The sequence below is a fragment of the Cryptomeria japonica genome, chromosome 5 (assembly GCF_030272615.1).
Source record: "Cryptomeria japonica chromosome 5, Sugi_1.0, whole genome shotgun sequence".
NCBI classification, from domain to species: Eukaryota; Viridiplantae; Streptophyta; class Pinopsida; order Cupressales; family Cupressaceae; genus Cryptomeria; species Cryptomeria japonica.
Window position 1 is genome coordinate 723570905 of NC_081409.1, and position 21637 is coordinate 723592541.

The window sequence follows — 21637 nt, forward strand, 5'->3', positions numbered from 1 at the left end:
GACCGAGGGTGTCATAAAATGACAACAATAACCAAGAGAAGTAAGGTGTTTGAGAACCCACCTCCTGGCAGACCACCTGAGAGAGGTGCAGAACACATCATTGATCTTGAAGAAGGAGCTAAGCCAGTTATAACTACTCCTTATCGATATCCTAAGAAGCAGAAGGATGAGATTGAGAAAGCAATCCAGGAATTGCTTTACATGGGTTACATACGGTTGAGCAAAAGCCCATTTGCTTCCGCTATTGTTTTGGTGAGAAAGATGGGACCATGCGCATGTGCATGGATTACAGGGCCCTGAATCAAAAAACTATCAAGAATTGGTATCCTATCCCGAGAATTGATGAGCTCATTGACGAGCTACATGGTGCAGTGTTCTTCTCGAAGATTGACTTCAGGTCAGGGTATCATCAGATTAGGATGAGAGCTTCTGATGTGGAGAAGACCGCTTTCCGATGCCACTTTGGGCATTTTGAGTTCCTAGTCATGCCCTTTGGTTTGACAAATGCACCTGCCACATTTCAATCATGTATGAACAGAATCCTCCAGAAATAGCTAAGAAAGTTTGTACTGATATTCTTTGATGACATACTCATATTCAGCAAATCTTGGAAGGAGCACTTACAACACTTGGATGAAGTGCTAAGCATACTGGAGTCCGAATCCCTGTTTGCCAAGGAGTCCAAATGTGAGTTTGCAATGGAAGAACTGCTCTACCTTGGTCACATTATTAGTGCAGGTGGTGTGAAGGTAGACCTTGAAAAGATCAGAGCCATCATTGATTGGCCTCCTCCTGAAAACATAACACACTTGAAGGGATTCTTGGGTCTGTGTGGTTTTTATCGGAGGTTTGTGAAGGGATACTCTCAGTTGGCTGCCCCCCTCATAGATCTTACAAGGAAAGGAGCTTTTGAATGGTCTAAAAAGGCACCGACAATTTTTGAGCAGTTTAACGGGATCATGAGTGCCTGCCTCGTTTTGGTTTTACCTGATTTCACCAAACCTTTTGAATTGCAGTGTGATGCCTCTAGAGAAGGTGTTGGTGTAGTCCTCATGCAAGATAAGCATCCTATAGTCTTCGAGAGTAGGAAGTTGAGAGGACCTGAAAGGCTGTATTCGATTTATGACAAGGAAATGCTTGCCATAATGCATGCCCTTGCGAAGTTCAGACAGTATCTGGTGGGGAGTAAGTTCATTGTTAAGACTAATCACAATAGTCTTAAACATTTCATGCATCAGAAAGATTTGAATGAAAGACAACAGAAGTGGGTGAGTAAGCTACAGGCTTACGATTTCGATATTGAGTATGTTAAGGGGAAGAACAATGTTGTGGTTGATGCCTTATCCAGAAGGCCCCATTTGAGCTCACTATGCGAGCTTACTGCTGATGGGAGGGAGTTGTTGCTTGCTGATTATGCCAAAAATCAGTTTGCAACCAGCATTATAGAAGGTACTTTTCATGATGAAAGGTACAAATTGGTTGAGGGGTTGATACTATACAAAGGAAGGATCTTCATTGTGGCTGAATCTTAAGCTAAAGGAGAAGATTTTGAAGACTTTCCATGATATCCCATTTGCTGGTCACCAAGGTTACTTCAAAACATACAGGCAGATCCGAGAGAGATTTTCTTGGAAGGGACTTAAAAATGATATTTTGAAGTACATCAAGGAGTGTCACACATGTCAGAGAAACAAAGATGAGCACACTCTACCAACTGGTTTGTTACACCCCTTGCCTATTCCTGGTAAAAAATGGGAAAGTATTTCCATGGACTTCATCACTAGATTGCCACGGGCTCAAGGGAAGGATAGTATTTATGTGGTGGTAGACAAGCTAACTAAATTTGCTCATTTTTTTGCCATCACCAACTCTTTTACAACAGCTCAGGTTGCTGAAGTGTTCTTCGGGGATGTGTTCAGATTACATGGGTTACCAAAGAACATTGTGAATGATGGGGACAACAAGTTCCTAAGTGCTTTTTGGCACGAGATCTTCAGATTATGTGGTACTGTGCTCACTCCAAGCACAAGTTATCACCCACAAACTGATGGGCAGACCAAGATAGTGAATAAGTGGTTGGAAGGGTGTCTTAGAAACTATGTCTCGGAGCAGCAAAATGCATGGGTGAGATGGCTTCACCTGGGAGAGTATTGCTACAATTCCTCCTACCACATGTCCATCCGAATGTCACCATTTATGACACTATATGGTTATGAAGCTCCTAGCTTTGCTGACCTAGTATTTGGTGATAACAGAACCCCTCAAGCGAAGGATATGATGCAACAGAGTCAGGGTATTCTGAGGATTCTGAGAGACAATCTCCAACATGCACAGAATCAACAGAAGTTGTATGTTGATCAACAACAAATTGAGCGCACCTTTGAGGTGGGGGACATGGTCTACTTGAGGCTCCGACCCTATAGACAGTCTACTCTCAAGAAGAGTGGGGTTGAGAAATTGAAGCCACGATACTATGGGACTTTCATAATCGGCAAGAGAATTGGAGAAGTGGCGTATGAGCTGGAATTACCGGCAAGCAGCAGGATTCATAATGTATTTCATGTGTCACGCCTCAAGAAGGTTCTGGGACACAACGTTGTTGCTTCAGCTGAGTTACCCCCGCTTGGTGATCAAGGAATACTTGATCAAATGGAAAAATTTACCAGCAGAGGATGCTACATGGGAAAATGAGGAGATTTTACTGCATCCAGCCTTACAGTTGCTTGAGGACAAGCAATTTTGGGGAGGGCAGACTATAATATCTCCTTCTCGTTGATGTACTTCCAGTGGTCCAATGGCCTCTTCCCGAGACCCGTAGGCTATGTGGAATGAAGAATGAGGGTCAAACATTGATGGGGCGAGAACTTAATATTTTTAGTAAGTTAGGGTTGGCTGTTTTGGTGATACTGTCCTACTGAGCTCTCCATGCTTTGTCACTGGGTGCGAAGATCATTCTTTTCGAAGTAGTAGTTCATGTCTTACTATTTTTAGTAAGTGGCAGTATGGTATGTTTCTATTTTTGGCAGTGGACAAGGTCTTGATCCTGCAACAGTTCAGTGGTCTTCCTTGCTCAACTTCATCCTGGTTTTTGTTAATAATCAGTATTGGATCATAAGTGATGTAATTGAATATTATTTCCTTATCCTAAGGTCTAATATTTAATTAATTTGATTATTTTTACTATTGATTAATGACTTTGGAAATTGCGCATAACATGATGCCTCCTAAGTGCTAGGCAAATTGTTTATGTCTAGAAGGGGGACGCCAATATTAAAATGGGTGATGTTATTTTATTCAACAAAGTATTTGCTAAGTCAAAAATCGTGGTCCTTGCTTGCTTGGCGTGAAGTTTGACTTGAAGTATGGCGCCATCCTTGGGGTCCACTTGGGTAAATGAAATGCAAATGGGAAGGATGAATTTGGGCGTATGTGTGAGCATTTGCATTTGAATTTGGTGGAGTAAGAAGTTATAAATAAGAGCCTTGGGCTCTCATTTTGGGATCTTATGAAAATTGCATCGTAATGTTGCCGGTTTGGCGACTAAAAATCTGAGCTTCGAAGTGTGGCTTCCTAGCTAAGTCTCAGTTTCGTACTTGGAAGATAGTACCTAGCTGTGTCCTGGTGTTTCCAGTACTGTTGGTGAGTGAGTTTAGCAGATTGTGGAGTGTTTTCTGGTTGTTGGTCGTAGAGTTGCTAAAACTGTATTTTGCTCATACCTCTTGGCCAGGCGATTCTATCATTCTGGGTACCGACTCATTCATCCTTCCTGCCTGCTACTGGCGATTGATCTTGTAAGTTTTTAGCACCGTGCATTGAGTATAGAATTTAATAATGCAAATCGAAATTCTCTGGTTAGGCGTTGGGTTTAGGAGGTGCATTGGGATGCGTGCCAAATAAATGATAGTGTTTTGATAGCTCCCCTTGGGTTTGTTTTCATCGTTGCTGGTATATTGTTGATTTATAACTGTTTTGGGATGAATTGGGTGAGTATTGAGAGAGATATGAGTGTTTTAGTGGGTTCATAGGCTGCTGTTATGCATTTCCAGCCTGCAGTTTTGATGTTAGTAGAGTTTCATATTTATTTTCTTGGATGTTCAGCATTACTCTTCTACTCTCACTCTCTTTGTTATTGTAAGGTTAAGTAGTAGTACTACTAACCATTCTGGCTTGTAAACTCACATCTTGCTGAAAAGTGGAAGAGGCTGGCTTGCCGCCTATATTAGTTAAATTGTAATTCAGTCCTCCCGCTGCATAAGCGGTCGAGTTGAGTTTTTTTGTAATTCAGTCCTCCTGCTGAAATATTGCGGTTGAGTGATTTGTGTCTGCTGTATGTTCCTTTTGGTTGGTTCACCACCAAATTTCTTGCTTTCCCGCTGGATAAGCGGAAGGGGCTGGCTTGCCGCCCAGTATTGTATTCACTTTATCTTTTCAACAGATTTGAGATCTAACGATCCCTTGTTCACCGTATTTTCTCACCTTCCCACATTGGGCACTTGGTGATCAGAAAGTGAAAGGGTTGCATTTTTCAGCAAGCTTTGAGTTTATGCTTTCTAACCTTAACGGGTTATCTGTTGGTTGATGATTATTATTGGTCTTAAAAGGCAAAAAATATATCCGGGATATTACATCTTGGTAGAGCAATCATGGACCATCTTAAGAAAGTAATGAGTACTTGTCGTATTTTGGCTTACCAGATTTTTCTAAACCTTTTGTGCCTGATGTGATGCATCTAGTAATGGTATTGGGGCTGTTTTGATGTAAGACAAAACACCCAATTGCTTATGAGAGTCAAAAATTAAATGAGGTTGAAAAGGGTTTCTCTACATATGATGAGGAAATGTTGGCGATCATGCATGCACTTCCAAAATTCCATCAATATCTTGTGGGCAGCAAGTTTATAGTGAGGATTGACCATAATAGCCTCAAGTATTTCATAGAGCAAAAGGGATTAAATGATAGACAACAACATTGGTTGAGTAAGCTTCAAGGATATGATTTGATATTGAATTTGTCAAAGCATGAATGTGAGATTCTAGATGGTAAAATCAATGATGAAAGGTATAAAGTGTTGAATGCCATCATTTATTATTAGGATTGAACCTATTTTGTGCCGGAAAGTAAAGTAAAACATAAGATTTATATTGCTATCCATAACAGTCAGCTTGCTGGTCATCTGGGTTATTTGAAGACACAAAACTACATTTGTGAAAGATTTTCATGGAAAGGTATGAAAGATGATGTTCTCAAGCATTTAAGAGAATGCATAGAGTGCCAAAGGAGCAAAGCTGAAGTTCTTGTTTAGCAGGGATGCTACATCCACTTCCTTTTGCCAATGAAAAGTGGGGACAAATGTCAATGGATTTCATTACCGGGCTGTCCTAGATCAGTGGTAAGGATTGTATTTTTGTTGTGATAGATAGATTCACAAAATATGCTCAATTTATTTTGCCTTTAAAATTTAAAGCACTACAAGTCACCGGTTTGTTTTTTCAACAAGTGTTCATGCTTCATGCTTCATGGTGTGCCAAAAAGAATTGTAAGTGATAGAGATCACATATTCATCAACACTTTTTTTGCAAGAGTTGATGAAGCTGGCTGGAATGGAGATTGATCATAGCACTAGATATCATCCTCAAACAGATGGTCAAACAAAGATTGTAAACAAATGTCTTGAAGGTTACTTGAGAAACTATGCTTCAGGTGCAGAAAAAGGCATGGACAAGGTGGTTACTTCAGCAAAATGTTGTTACAACACTAAATATTATATGAGCATAGGCATGACCCCTTTCAAAGCTTTGTATGGTTATGAAGCTTCTACATTTGTGGATTTGGTTTTTTCTGATTCTAGAGCTCCAAAAACTCTTTAGGGGGTCAAAGATAATCAAGCTATCCTTAAGGCAATTAAAGATAATATTCAGATTGCATAGGAAGAACAAAAGAAATATGCTGATTGCCATTGAGTTGAGATGTCTTCTGAGGTGGGAGACAGTATTTTCACATCTTCAACCTTATAGACAATCTTCATTAAAAGTATGTGGAGCAAAAAACCTTAAACCAAAGTTTTATGGGCCTTTTAAAGTAATTAAAAGAACAGGTGAAGTAGCATATGAGCTGGAGTTGCCTTTTCCAGGTGAAATTTGCAATGTGTTCCATGTGTCATGCCTCAGAAAGGCTCTTGGACAGCAAGTGATTCCTTCTACAAATGACTCCTATGGATGAAAAAGGCAAATTGATACTCATTCAGGAAACAATCTTGCAAGTAAGAGAGAAGAAATTGAGGAGTAAAACAATTTCTGAATATCTCATCAAGTGGAAAAGCTTGCCTTTGGAGGATGCGACATGGGAAGGAGAGGAGATTCTTAAGCATCCTAGTTTACAAATGTTTGAGGACAAGCATTCTTTGGGTGGGAAGGACTCTTTTTAAGTTTTGGGCACATTCTTTTATGCAATTTAAGTGATTTTAAGTTGCGGGCACATCTTTTTATGCAACTTAAGTGGCTTCTTTGGCTTGTTTTCTATTCTATTTTTAAGTTGTGGGCACATTCTTTTATGCAACTTAGGTGATTTTAAGTCATGGGCACATCTTTTTATGCAACTTAAGTGGCTCTCAGCCAAAAGACTTAATATTTTGCCCTTTTGAGTTTAATGACTTAAGAGACATGTACTTTTAAGTGTTTTTAAATTAAACATGGACTAAAAGGGTCAAGGGGGCATTGGAAAATAAGGAGCCTATTGGCTCATTGTTGAGGGTTTTATTTGGAGCATTGGATTGGGCTTGCAATGAATCTATGACTGAGATTAAATCACTCTTTTAGTAGTCATTATATAACTTTTTAGGGTTCTCTTGGAGCTCATAATGTTATCAGTCTTTTATCTATTGCTGCTGCAATCTTTAGCTTAAGAATTGAAACCTTTGAGTATCCCTGGTTTTAGAGAGACATATGGGCTCCCCCTAGTCAAAAGGGTGTGTTTTAGTGGAAGGGCTTTAGTTTGTGATGCCCTAACACATCATTTTCAAAGCTGCATATCTTTATCAGGTTTGGAGGTCATTTTGGAGGTGTGATTCAGAGTTATCAGGTGCAGATTTGGACAACTACAACAATATATCTGCATAGTACTGATCACATGCATCTCAAAAAAATATTAAAAAATTAATGTAAGTTATTTCTGAAAATTTTGGGCAGATTTAGAGTTTTTCTGTAACTTTTTCATACTTAGAAATATTCAGAAATTTCTTTAAATTAGCAGTAAAATCAGATAAATAACCTGAGTCTAGATCTGAGTTTGTTGAAGGGTTTTTTATTTGCAAATAAATTTCAGAATTTTCTGTTGCATCTTTCGGAGATATTGTTTTTTTCTAGTTATGCCTATTTGGGGATATTACATACTTCATGTCCCCCTCCAATAGATTACACAAGTTCTTTACATTCTTTACTTTGTAGGAGGCATCAATGGACTTAAAGAACACCCATTGGCCACATATAGTGGCTATAATACTTATTAGTGCGTGATTCTGGCCGTCTGTTAATCCATTAGATAAAATACTGCAGACCCGTTTGTGCTAAATTATTTTTTGATCTTCTAGTATCAGCTTTATATTTTTCACGGTTTCCTCCAGCAAGTGTCCATTGAATCATGAGGACTACATGCCTTGAACTCTTTATTGTGAACAGTTGTTGCAGTGACCAATGACTCCCAATATGGATTCCTTGCTACATGAAACTATGTGTTGTGGATGAACCTCCAAATCCATGGGAAAGACAAGATTACTCTATTTTTCATATTTAAATTAGGGACAATTCATCAGAGTTGTAGCTACTGGAGCTGTCCTCTTGTCTATTATTTTCTCATTATATCTAGCAATTTCACATTTTCTCTTATAATTTTAGGTTCCATTGCAGTAGACAACTGGAAATCTTGGTTAGGGACTCGTGCAAGTTGATATTGGAGGTGATTGATACCTTCTCCCATGTAAAAACCACAAGGATTACATGACACCTTTCCTGATTCTGAACTTGGTTTTCCTCTGTTCAAAGTGGGAGCCTTCTACTGGTTGGTACAACTAGCTAAGGATGGCATTCTCTTTATCACTATGAACCCTGGCTAACTAAGCAACCAATTTTATATTTGTGAAACTTCAGAGACGAGGAAGAAAATAAAAAAAAGCTTTGAAATACTCGAACGAACTAAAATCTGAAAAAACACAAACAAAATACGAAAAAATTAAGCATGTATCTCTAAAATCCTTAAATAGCTTGTCAACATATATCAAGTCAATTGTGTATAAGCATGAATGAGTAGAAAAGTGAATAAAAGAAGGGGGAAAATGTGTTCTAAATTTCTGATCATTCACTCTTTTTTCTTTTTCTAAGCAGTGAATTTTTTCATGGACTAGTTAGTACTTGGCATTTTCAGGCAAATAAATTTTTGAGTACTTGCATGCAACTTGCCAACCAAGTTTAAGGCGAGTTAACTCACAAGTTGCCAGTAACCTTTGGCTCATGAGTACTCAGTGGGTTTTCAAACTATGGTCTATTGTGGACATTTTGCTTTGACCCTGAGTTATCGGGTTCGGCACACATGTACCCCATGTTCAGACTGGGTCTGCCTGGGTTTGGGTTCGTACTTGGGTCCGGGTCGGGCTCGCTGCCAATTTTTTTCATTTGATAATATAATGAATAAAAAATTATATATAGATTGGTTAAAGTTTTTGAATTAATTCATTGATTATCATATATTATTTTTATACAATATAATATAATATAATAGATATTATAATAGTGTATAGTAATATATAATATTATATAATAAATTAATATACTTTATATATATTTATATAGTTTTTGTATATAATATATGTTAATGCATTAAGTAGCTTCTGCAAGATAAGATTTTCCTAACTCATTAATCTCGTCTATTCTGTTTTGATTTACTCATTAGATTGTCTGATTTATGCTTTCCAAACTGAATATGTTTATCAGACTGTAACTTTGATCTTGATTATGATATTGATATTGGATAAAGATGAATTAGATCGACGACCTGCTTAGCATAGTTAAGCGTCGATCTAAATGCTATCGGGCTAGTAACCCGATAGCATATTAATGTCGATTCACTTATGATTCGGCATTAATATACTATCGGGGTATTAACCCGATAGCATATAATGCTATTAGTTATTGTTTACTTAGACACCGATTCATTATCAGGTGTGTTTATATCGATCCATTATAATCTGCTTTGACACCGATTCATTATCAGGTGTGTTTATGTCGATCTGTTGACATATACAAATGGCACCTTGATTTGTTATCATAAACACCGAAGTTAATTGGTAGACAGTCACGACCAAGTGACATCTTAGTCGGACATGTCTAGAAGACATGTCCAATCAAGGTGCCACTTGATCTTGGCTGCCTTGATATATATACATTATTCAAAAGAAAAGGAATGACATTGAAATCGATACATGTTCATCCTTCAGACCTGCAGAAAAGAAATACAATAATATTATTGTCATAGTAATAATACCAAAATTGTAAATACACAATCTAGCATATAACTTGTTCATTAAATTGGAAATTGCAATAACATTTACATGGTATCAGAGCCAAGTTGATCGAACTTGAGGCTATTCAATTTCGTGAACAATTTAAGAACAAGGTTATATACTACATCACATTTCTCCAATGGCTAGCGCTATCAGATTCGAAGACAGACTCGGAGGTGGCGATGATTTTTCAGCCCAGAAGTTCAGAATCCACATGATCTTAAAAGAGAACAAAGTGGATTCATTTGTTCAAACTAAAAATGACCAACCTGAAAATGAACCTGACAAAACGGCATGGATTGAAGGAAATGAAAAAGCCATCAAAATAATAGTTGATGGGGTGAGAAACAACATAATGCCCATCATAAGAAAACATCAAACAACCTATAAAATGTTCAAAGCACTTGAAAGCACATTTGAGATATCGAATGCAAGTCGAACTCTGGCATTAAAACGAGAAATAAATCATATCACCATGAACAAGGGGGAGACAATCAACGCCTACTTTATTCGGATATCAACTCTAAGAGATGATCTAGCAACTCTCGATTACGAGATCAAAAGCAAAGAGTTAACACTCATTGCTCCAGATGGGTTGCCTAGTAGATGGAGTACATTCGTCCAAGGCATCAGTGCAAGATCCAAATATCCTAAGTTTGAAAGATTAAGGGACAATTGTCTCCAAGAAGAATCAAAATTGAACAAGATAGGAATGAAACATAAGAATATAGATGAAGACTTACAAGTCCTAAACACCAACTCCACCAAGCAAAACAAGAAAAGGCAGTTTAGAAAGAGAAAAGGTCGTCAAGGCAAGAATACTTCAAAGAAGGACTTATCTCACATCCAATGTTACAGATGTGATCAGTTCGGACACTATGTTGCAAAGTGCCCGAAAAGAACCAAGAAACATGCTACATTTGCCAAAGCAGGAAAGACTAAAGGGGAAGATGACTCTGGAAAATATGTATTCTACTCAGCACTCACAAGCCAAGCTTCTAACAAGATCAACTCATGGGTGATTGACAGTGGCTCATCTAGGCACATCACAGGGTTTAGAGAAGTACTTGACTCCATGATAGAGGAGAGTAATGAGGAAGTAACCATCGGAGATGACTCCACATATCCAGTCAGAGGAATGGGAACCTGCACCAACAAATTGAAGATAGGCATATCCTTGCAGCTCGAAGGAGTACTATATGTCCCCGACATCAAAAGGAATCTAGTCTTTATATCGGCACTAGAAGATAATGGATACAGAGTGACATTCATGGACAACAGAGTATTGGCTTAGCCAAAGAACTCTTCCATCAAGAAGGCAAAGACCATTGGATAGAAACAGGGCTATTTGTATGAGCTGTGCACAGAACCCAACCTAGCCCTAATCCATGAAGCCACTAATGCAAATGAAGTTTGGCATAGAAGATTAGGCCATTTGAATTTTAGGGCTTTATCTTCAATGGGAAACCTTGTCACAGGTTTGCCCAAGTTAAAGCAAGATCATTTAGGGGCATGCAAAGGATGTGCCCTAGGTAAAAATACCAAGGGTACATTCCAAAATAGTACTAGGAAAACTAGTAAAATTCTAGAGTTAGTTCATTCTGATGTATGCGGACCTATGTCTGTATCCTCTCTAGGGGGATTTTTGTATTATGTAATATTTGTTGATGACTACTCTAGGAAGACTTGGATCTACTTTCTGAAAAGTAAAGAATCAGAAGAGATCCTCTCTAGGTTTAAAGAATTTAAATCACTAACTGAAACCACTCAAGAAACAAAGTTAAAACCCTAAGAACTGACAATGGGGGAGAATACACATCAGATTGGTTTAAAGAATTTTGTAGAGATAATGGGATTAAGAGGGAGCTTACTATACCTTATAACCCCCAACAAAATGGGGTATCTGAAAGGAAAAATAGGACTATAGTCGAAGCTGCCAAGGCCATGATTCTAGATCAAAACCTTAACTCAAATCTCTGGGTAGAAGCATCTAGCACCGCTGTATATATACAGGATAGATGCCCTCACTCCCATCTTGAAGACAAAACTCCTGAGGAAGTATTCACTAAAATTAAGCCAGATATCAGCCACCTTAGGATATTTGGGTGTCCTATCTATATCCATGTACCCTAAGTCACCAGGTTCGGCCGAATTTGAACCTTGAAGTTTGAAATTCGCTGAACTTGAAAAACTATGCAAAAATTCGATTAAATTCGAAAAAAAGTTTAGGGTTTGTGATAAAGTGTTTTTTTGGCTTGCGTTTTAGGGTTTTGTCTCTGATTTTATAAATAGGGCGGCCGCAGGAGTTGTAGTCACGCCCACGCGAGTTGCTAACGGAGTCGCCCAGTCTGCCCGGCCGCCACGTGAGTTGTCAACACCCACGGGAGTCGCACCAGTCATGCCCACGGGAGTCCCCCGACCGCAACCACCAGTTCGCGACGCCACCTGCAGTCCGTGACGCCACCTGCAGTCCGCGACGCCACTGCCAGCGACCTGTCCGCGACCTGCATAGGTAGGCCGCCATTTTTTTTAGGTTTATTATTTTTTTTTAAAATTTTTTTTATAATGTTTAAAATTTATAATTTTATATTAATAGTTTGTAATATTATATTATATATTTTTATATTTTTATAATTTTTTTTAGGTTTAATATTTTTATAAACAATTTAATAATGTTTATTATAAATTTTATTATTATTTATTTAATAATGTTGTTTATTTAATATTTTTTAGGTTTATTATTTATTTGTAATGTTTATAATGTTGTTTATTTAATGTTTATAATGTTGTTTATTTAATATTTTTCTAGGTTAATTAATAGTTTATACTTTATAATGTTTATTTATAAATTTATAATGTTTATTTTTTATAATGTTGTTTAATATTATTATTATATAATTTATAATTTTATATTAATGGTTTTTTATTATATTGTTTAATATTATATATTTTTAAGAGGTCATTTGTGAAATTGTTAAAACTTAAAAATAATTCTATTTTGAAAGGTTGAAATAAATGTAGTGTGTTTTTTAATTTTTCTTTCCAAACATGCAGATTTTCATTTAATGGCTCCTCCCAAATCAACTTCTGAGGCATGGAAGCATGTGACCCGAAATGGAACTCACATCAAATGTAACATATGTCAAGCAAATATTATTGGAACTTTGACAAGGCTTAGGGACCACTTCCTTGCTAATACAGGGGGTCCAGGTGGAGGTGTTCAAGCATGCATAGGTGTGACTCTAGAACTTAAAGCTATTCTAGAGAAAGAGTTGGCTGCTTCAACGGTAGGCAAAATGAAGAAGGCACAAAAGAAACAGAGAATTGGGAGATATATCTAGATTCACATCTGTCATGTCTTCCTCTTCTATGCAATCCGAAGCGGTGAGTGTACCAAAACAGAGTGGAACACTGAACAACTTTTGGAAACCAGTAGAGAAACAACAGGTGGATGATGCAGTTGCTGATTTGTTTTACACAAGTGCTATTCCATTCAATGTTGCAAGAAATCCTCATTTCCGTAATGCAGTTCAGAAAATTGCAGAGTTTGGCAAAGGGTACACACCTCCAGGTTCAGAGGCTATCGGGACAACTCTTTGGCAGAGGTCAAAAGATAGAGTGATTGAAAAATTAGCTGATGTCAAAGCCACTTGGAAGGAAACAGGTTGCACTATATTGAGTGATGGATGGTCAGATATGTGTCAAAGGCCATTGATTAATGTTTTTATGTCTTGTCCTGAAGGTGTTGTGTTTTTGAAAGTCATTGACATCATGAACCACAAGAAAACTTCAGAGTATATTTTTCAAATATTAGAGGAAGCCATTCTTGAAGTAGGGGTGGAAAATGTGGTTCAAGTGGTAACTGATAGTGCAGCAAATTGTGTGGGAGCTGGGAGGCTGATCGTAGAGAAGTACCCACAGATATATTGGAGCCCATGTGCAGCCCATTGTCTCAATTCTTTGCTTCATGACTTGGCTAAATTCCCATGGGTAAATGAAGCTATTCATAGAGGGAGAGCAATTGCAAATTTCATACAGAATCATCGTCTCACATTGAGTATTTATAGGCAGCATGCATCAAAGGAATTGTTGAGGCCTTGTGAAACAAGATTTGCTTCATATTATATCACTTTGAAAAGAGTGGTTGAAGAAAAAGCAGCTTTGAGGTCTGTTATTTGTTCCAATCAGTGGGAAAGTTCAGTGCTTTCTAAAGGCCCCAAGGGGAAGAACATAGAGCAAATCATCCTAAACAGCAATTTCTGGGAAAGTGCAGCAAAAGTTTTGCTTGTATGTGAACCAATTGTTGATGTGCTTCATATGGTTGATGGTGACACTCTTTGCCTTGGCATGCTTTATGAAAGCATGGACCGGTGTAAGGAATCTATTCAAAAAGCACTAAATAATGAAGAAGCAGAATATATGCAGATATGGGAGACAGTTGATTGCAGATGGAAAATGATGCACACACCTTTACATGCAGCAGCTTGCTTTTTGGAGCCTAAGTTGTTTTCTATTGATAGAAGGGGTGATAATGAAATCATGGTAGGGCTTTACCAAGCCATTAGCAGGTATGTACCAAATCTAGAAATTGCAGCACTAATCAGAGATCAAAGTTGGCAATACAAGAGAGGAGAAGGGATGTTTGGAGGGGCAGAAGCCAAATATGACTCGCCACGTATGCCTGGATATAGATGGTGGATCTCTTATGGATCATCAGCTCCTGAACTGCAAGAGTTTGCTATTCGAATTTTGAGTCAGGGAGCAAGTTCATCAGCTTGTGAGAGGAACTGGAGTTGCTTTGACCACATCCATTCCAAAAAGAGGAACAAATTGCTGACTGGAAAGTTGGGAGATCTTGTCTATGTTCGCAGCAATTTGAAATTGCTCATGAACAAATCAGCAAAGAACACTTCTTTAGAACAAACTCTTGAAGGCATAGCAATGCCAGATGCAGATGAGCCTGACTTTGCAGATGATGAACTGAGTAGTGATATAGATGATGATGATTTGGCATCCCAGCCAAGTGCTCTTGATGACTTAGAGTTATTTTAAAGTTCTAAAGTTTTTGACTGTTATTGTACCTTTTTGACAAAAGAACATCTTTGCAATAGTGAAAGCATATGTTTCCTACGGTTTATATTTTATAAATGTGTCATCTTTTTGTAATGATTTTAAATCTATTTATCAATGTTAAACTATTTACGCAAATTTATAGATATATTACATATATTTATTAAAAAATTTTAAAAATTACGTATGGCGAATTTAATTCGAATTTTATACATTTCGAATTTTTTCCGCATCGAACTTCATTCGAATTTCAAAGCTATCGAACTTCGAATTCGAATTCGAACCTGGTGACTTAGCATGTACCTAAAGAAAAAAGACTAAAACTAGAGCCTTCTGGAAAAAGAGGATTGCTTGTAGGATATAGTGAAACCTCCAAAGCCTACAGAATCTATGTACCTAGTCAAAGAAATATTGAACTAAGTAGGGATGTAATCTTTGAGGAGGACTTAGCTTTCAAAAGAGCTCAGAGCTTCATAGAACCTGAAATCTATGTCCCTACTTCTAACTTAGATAAAGATACTGCTCCTGAGTTTCAGAGGGAGAATCTAGATGAAACTGAAAATGAACACTCACCTAGAAATCTTAAGAAAAGACCACTATGGGCCACCAAAATAGTAGAAGAAGCTCAGAGGTTTTACGCTCCTTCAGGAACCTTCAGAGAAAGCAAAAGGCCTAATAAATTCACTAGTTATGTTGCTCTTATGGATGATCTATCCAAAAACGAACCTAACAATGTAACCGATGCCCTTAAACATCAAGTATGGAAGGATGCTATGTCTGAAGAGTATCAATCCATAATGAAAAATGATGTATGGGAGATTGTTTTTAGGCCAACTAAGAAATCTGTTGTTTCTTCTAAATGGCTTTTTAAGATCAAACATGCTGCAGATGGTAGTATTGAAAAACAAAAGGCAAGATTTGTAGCCAGAGGGTTCTCTCAAAAGGAAGGAATAGACTATGAAGAAACATTTGCTCCAGTAGCCAGATATACCTCAGTAAGGACTGTGCTAGCCATTGCAACACCAAAGGGATGGAAGGTACATCAAATGGATGTAATGACAACTTTTCTTAATGGAGAGATATTTGAAGAAGTATACCTAGAGCAACTTGAAGGGTTTGAGATTCATCATGCAGAGTCTCATGTGTGTAGACTCAAGAAAGCTCTATATGGGCTTAAACATGCTCCCAGGGCCTGGTATGAAAGAATTGACACATATCTATCAAAACTGGGCTTCTCTAAAAATGATGCATATCCTAATCTCTACTACAAACAGAATAAAGGTGATATGCTAATACTGATTTTATATGTTGATGACTTATTAATCACAGGAGAAGATCACCTTATAGATCAATGCAAGAAAGAGCTATCCAAAGAATTTGATATGAAGGACCTGGGATTCCTTCATTATTTCCTAGGGTTGGAAGTATGGCAGAATTTTGATAACATTGTTCTAAACCAAGGCAAGTATACCTTGGACATCCTGAAGAGATTTGGAATGCTAAACTGCAGACCCATGACCGCTCCAATGGAAACCAATCTTCATAAACTTAAAGAAGCAGCAACAGAATCACCTTCTACTAACCCCACTCTATATAGGCATATGATTGGGTCTCTTATGTACCTGGTAAATACAAGGCCAGATATCTGCTATGTAGTAAATGCTTTGAGTCGGTTTATGTGTGAGCCAAAGGAGATACACCTGGTTGCAGTAAAACACATTATGAGATATTTACAAGGCACCTTAAGTCTTGGTCTCAAGTATGAAAAGGTTGATCTTAATCTACACGGATTCACAGATTCAGATTGGGCTGGAAGAGTGACTGACCGGAAAAGTACCTCTGGGTGCTGCTTCAATTTGGGATCAGCCATGATGTCCTGGATCAGCAGAAAGTAGTCTTCTGTAGCGCAAAGTTCCACCGAGGCCGAATACATTGCAGCCTCCATGGTTGCCCGAGAAGCAGTGTGGTTTAGGAAGTTGCTTGTGGGACTATTTGGTGAACCTATGAAACCCACTGTCATCCATTGTGACAATCAGAGTTGCATAAAACTTTCTATAAATCCAGTATTTTATGACAGATCCAAGCATATTGAGATTCCATACCATTATGTGCGAGACATGGTAGACAAAAATGTGATCAAATTGGAATATGTGTGCACAGGAGATCAGATTGCAGATATTCTGACCAAACCACTTTCCAGTGTGAAGGTTGATCACTTCAGAAAAAGTTTAGGTATGATAGAAAGGTAATCTGCTTTGTAAATAAGATGTTTAATGTGTAAACTTCTTTTGTCATGTTGGGACATTCTGGGTTTTACCCCCTGTGTTCATATCTAAGAGGTGACGATCTCTCAGATCATGAACACTTGTATGTAGACATCATAAGGTGACGATCTTATGATTCTTTAAACCAGGTATCATGTTGGATCTCTGGTATGTCATGGATGTGCCATAATGGTGTTGTGATAAAATATTTGTATAAAATGTTTGTGCAAATATCACAACCTAGATATGATGAGAATCTAACCATCCTCATATGTTTATCCTTAGTATCGCGTGTTTAGGCAATACTGATATCACATGTTTAGGTGATATCTTGTCATAATGAAATGATGAATCTTTTATATCACATGGTTAGGTGATACTCTATGTCACATGCTTAGAGTAATGTGTTATATTTGTATATTATGTCCTGATGATACTTCATATCATATGTATAGATGATATATATTCTTGGAGACTGACATTATGGAAAAAGAAATGTGATGCAGGTTACTTTATCTATCTTCCAAAGCTAAGAGGGAGTGTTAATGCATTATGTAGCTTCTGCAAGATAAGATTTTCCTAACTCATTAATCTCCTCTATTTTGTTTTGATTTACTCATTAGATTGTCTGATTTATGCTTTCCAAACTGAATATGTTTATCAGACTGTAACTTTGATCTTGATTATGATATTGATATTGGATAAAGATGAATTAGATCGACGACTTGCTTAACATAGTTAAGCGTCGATCTAAATGCTATCGGGCTAGTAACCCGATAGCATATTAATGTCGATTCACTTATGAATCGGCATTAATATACTATCGGGGTATTAACCCGATAGCATATAATGCTATTAGTTATTGTTTACTTAGACACCGATTCATTATCGGGTGTGTTTATGTCGATCTGTTAACATATACAAATGGCACCTTGATTTGTTATCATAAACACCGAAGTTAATCGGTAGACAGTCACGACCAAGTGACATCTTGGTCGGACATGTCTAGAAGACATGTCCGATCAAGGTGCCACTTGATCGTGGCTGCCTTGATATATATACATCATTCAAAAGAAAAGGAATGACATTGAAATCGATACATGTTCATCCTTCAGACCTGCAAAAAAGAAATACAATAATATTATTGTCATAGTAATAATACCAAAATTGTAAATACACAATCTAGCATATAACTTGTTCATTAAATTGGAAATTGCAATAACATTTACAATATATTATACTATTAAGTGTCAAATACGCTTAATAGTATTTATACATATTATATGCAAAAACTATGTATGTATATACATGTACGGACGAACCCAACCCACGAATCCAAAGGGCAAAAGAATTTTGCTGGAACCCACGAACCAGGTTCGCATCCCCAAACCTGAGCCCAAAACCAAACCGGTAACTTAACTTTGATCTAAAAAAAACTTACAAATTTAAAAATCTTTTCCTTCTTAATGTCTTCTATAAAAAGTATGTGTAGTAGTTCTTAATATATTTAAATTTTGGGAACTGGGAAGTTTAAAAAGAACACGTTCATCTTCCATTTAAGCTACATAATAACATAGTCTTTTCCTTCAAATGTTGCTAATTATTGACTTCATTGTGCAGCTTAATATGGGTTGGCTCTTAGTTTCATTGCTTCTAGTTGTTTGTAGTTTTCAGTTTCGTTTGTATACTTAAGGTTTTGGGTGACTTTAGTTTGGATGCTTGATTTCATGTTGCCCAAATATTTCAATCTTAAATTTTCATATATGAGTCAATACTTTAGCCCGAGTCTTTTCGGCCAACTTTATAAATCTTGGAGATAGGTTAGACATGATTTTTGGCAAATGATTTGACTTCTATTCTATCTTAGCTTAGATGTTTTTTAATGGTATATAAATTTCAAGGCCTTTCTCTCAATGGTTAGCACACCTCCTTCCGTGAGGAGAATAGAACAATGTGTTGTACTTATAATATGAATTTTTTTTACGGATTTGCTCATATTTTTTTCATGTTCCTTGAGATATGCTTGATCCATGCTCCATAGAGGATGGTTAATTGTTGTTATCAATTATATTTTAATTCTCGTTATTTGTTTGTTCCTTTGTTTTTAACTCTCTTTGAAGTTGTTGACGAGGCACATATCAATATTTTAACATACTGACAAGAATTAGGACAGAGATGGCATTATGACCTGTAATGTAATTTGATCTTTAATTTGATCGGGTAAATGTCCTCTTATGTTGACCACTATGGTCCATATATGTATTTTGAATTGACGTTTTAAGCCTTATAATTTTAGTATCTCATTCTATCACTTATTCTTTATGTTATACAGGGAGTTGGGTATTGGGATTGTACCATACAGTCCACTTGGTCGTGGTTTTTTCGCTGGAAAAGCAATTGTTGAAAGCTTACAAGAGGGTGACAGCCGATTGGTAAGTTTTCAGAACCTCCAAATTGATCTAAATTTTTTTCTCTATTTGTATTTGTATTTTATTACAAAATAATAAGATTTTTATGTACTGATAGCCTTAAAGATTGACGTGCTCTTTTAAGTTAAACATATTAGCGGAAGAAAGGTGGGTTACATTGTACAGTCTCCCAAACAAAATAAATGAAGCCTGCCAAATTCTCGAGATGCTGCATTGTACAATGTTAAAGAGGATACTGATTTTTAGCAAATGGAAACTAACCTTGAGACCCACAATTTGTACAGAAATTTACATATAAAATACTCTTCCTGCTAATGAATATTCTAGATTAAATATGTGCCGTGAACACTAGTGATGCACAATGAAATATAAAATATGTACATAACTATTTATCTGAGGTTTAACCGATCATGGCTGTACTGCTGGCAGGCTACGTATTGCTTGGAGAAATAATATTTAATTCCTTATGAAAAAAAAATCTTAACTGTTCAACTAGCTAGAAAGATGCTTTCAGAGGGGGATTGGCTGATACGGTATCATCCTAACACATCGTTGATTGTCAATTGGAATTGAGTTGGGCAATTGGTGATTAATAAGCAGGGATATAACAGGCATAACCCTTTATGGTGGCTTCTGTTGAGCTCTCAACGTGCACTGCCTGTCATTTGGAATGTGAGGTTACCTTAGCTTGCTTCTGTTGTATTTCAGCCATAACATGACAATTAAAAACCAATGCTGTCCATGAGATGCTTAAAGATGAGATAGCATGAATGTATGCTTACTGAAGGTGTCTTTATGTGACTCACTAGATCGATATTGTCTGGAGTGTGAGATCTTGACCTTGGATATTCTGCTTGGCAGCAAAACCTCCTTCAATGCATTCCTCCAATAGTTAACCCCGCGTTCTCATGGCAATAGCAACCCGGTATATCAAAATTTGAAAATAAAGCTGATATCCTTGCAAAGAATGTTTTCCCTGAAGATGAAGTATAAGTAAATGAATTCTTGTGGTTCTTCCCTTTTGCAGTGAGATATAAAAGTCCAAATACATGACATAATGTCTACACAAGTGATAGCGGTTATGGAGCCTCCCGAAAGAAAGGGGCCTGAAAACAAAACGTTTTGCAATTAGCGGAAAACCAAATATTTTTACAATTATTCTTTGACAATTTGCATCGTCTGTAAAGACCACGCAGTTTTCTTTTTCCTGCTAACAGTAAAATTATTCTTTGACAAGTTGCATCGTCTGCAAAGACTGCGCAATTTTCTTTTTCCTGCTAACCTTTGCTTTTACTGTTAGATCCGGATACCTCGGTTTCATGGAGAGAACTTGGAGAAGAATAAAGTATTATATGAAAGAGTTTCTGCACTTGCTCAGAAACATGGTTGCACACCCGCACAATTGGCCCTTGCATGGATACTTCACCAAGGAAAAGATGTTGCACCCATACCAGGTAATCTTCACCACAGAACGATTAATATTCGATGCAGATATCACTTTGGACATTAATTAAAGCGTGTCAATGCTTGAAGATGATTTATTCCACCTCGTGTCACCTTTGGCTTGCAGGAACAACCAAAATAAAGAACTTGGATGAAAACATTGGTTCCTTAAAAGTTAAGCTATCACAGCAAGAGCTGAACGAGATTGCTTCAGCTGTACCAGAACATGAAGTTGCAGGTTTGAGGTATGGTGAAGGTCCTTATCAAGCAACGTGGCAATTTGCAAACACTCCTCTGCCAAAACATTAGTTGCTTTGGTGTTGTGTCGTTTACCCTTAGTGTGAACCTTGAACTGAAAAGAAATTATGTCTTCTTTTCACTCTGATTAAACTGTCAATGCCTCCCAGCGGTTTCTCAGATCTCAGAGTGTTTTACCTAGGCCCTCTTTTCAGCTTCTCGGACTCGTTTTAACCCTAACGCTTTTATATTGCAACTGGATGTATTGATCAGTCCCATTAGCTTACTTTGATCGCTACTTGACCTTTTACAATTTCTTGTATAGTAAATTCTATTTAAAGAGATTTGAACTCATTATCTTATTACAAGTGTTGCAAAATGCCTGAATTTTTTAACAAAAGACAAAATGATATATAAATGGTTTTGTTGCTTTATAGAACAAACCGACTTCTCAAAATTCTAGATAGATTACTTGGCATAACTGGACAATTTGTAAATTTATAGTTCTGTAACTTTACCGAGATGCTTATAATTGTGAAATTGAATGTGAAAAGACAATAGAGGTTACAGCAATCAATTTGACCTAAAAGAGTGTAATGATGTGCTTGAAGGTTTGATTATGGGCTGATTATATCCGTGGTATA

The 21637-nt window shown here is 37.2% G+C and overlaps 1 protein-coding gene across 5 annotated transcripts in view; it reads left to right on the plus strand.

The window, feature by feature from the left end:
* Positions 1-21355, plus strand: part of LOC131032846 (probable aldo-keto reductase 1) — a 127086-nt gene extending 105731 nt beyond the window's left edge. For all 5 annotated transcript variants that reach the window (XM_059221687.1, XM_059221686.1, XM_057963923.2 and 2 more), the window contains 3 exons: positions 19217-19316; positions 20614-20767; positions 20884-21355. In XM_059221687.1, coding sequence (XP_059077670.1) covers positions 19217-19316; positions 20614-20767; positions 20884-21065 — 436 coding nt within the window. In that variant the 3' untranslated portion in view covers positions 21066-21355. The remainder of the gene's footprint in view (positions 1-19216; positions 19317-20613; positions 20768-20883) is intronic.
* The last annotated feature ends 282 nt before the right edge of the window (positions 21356-21637 follow it).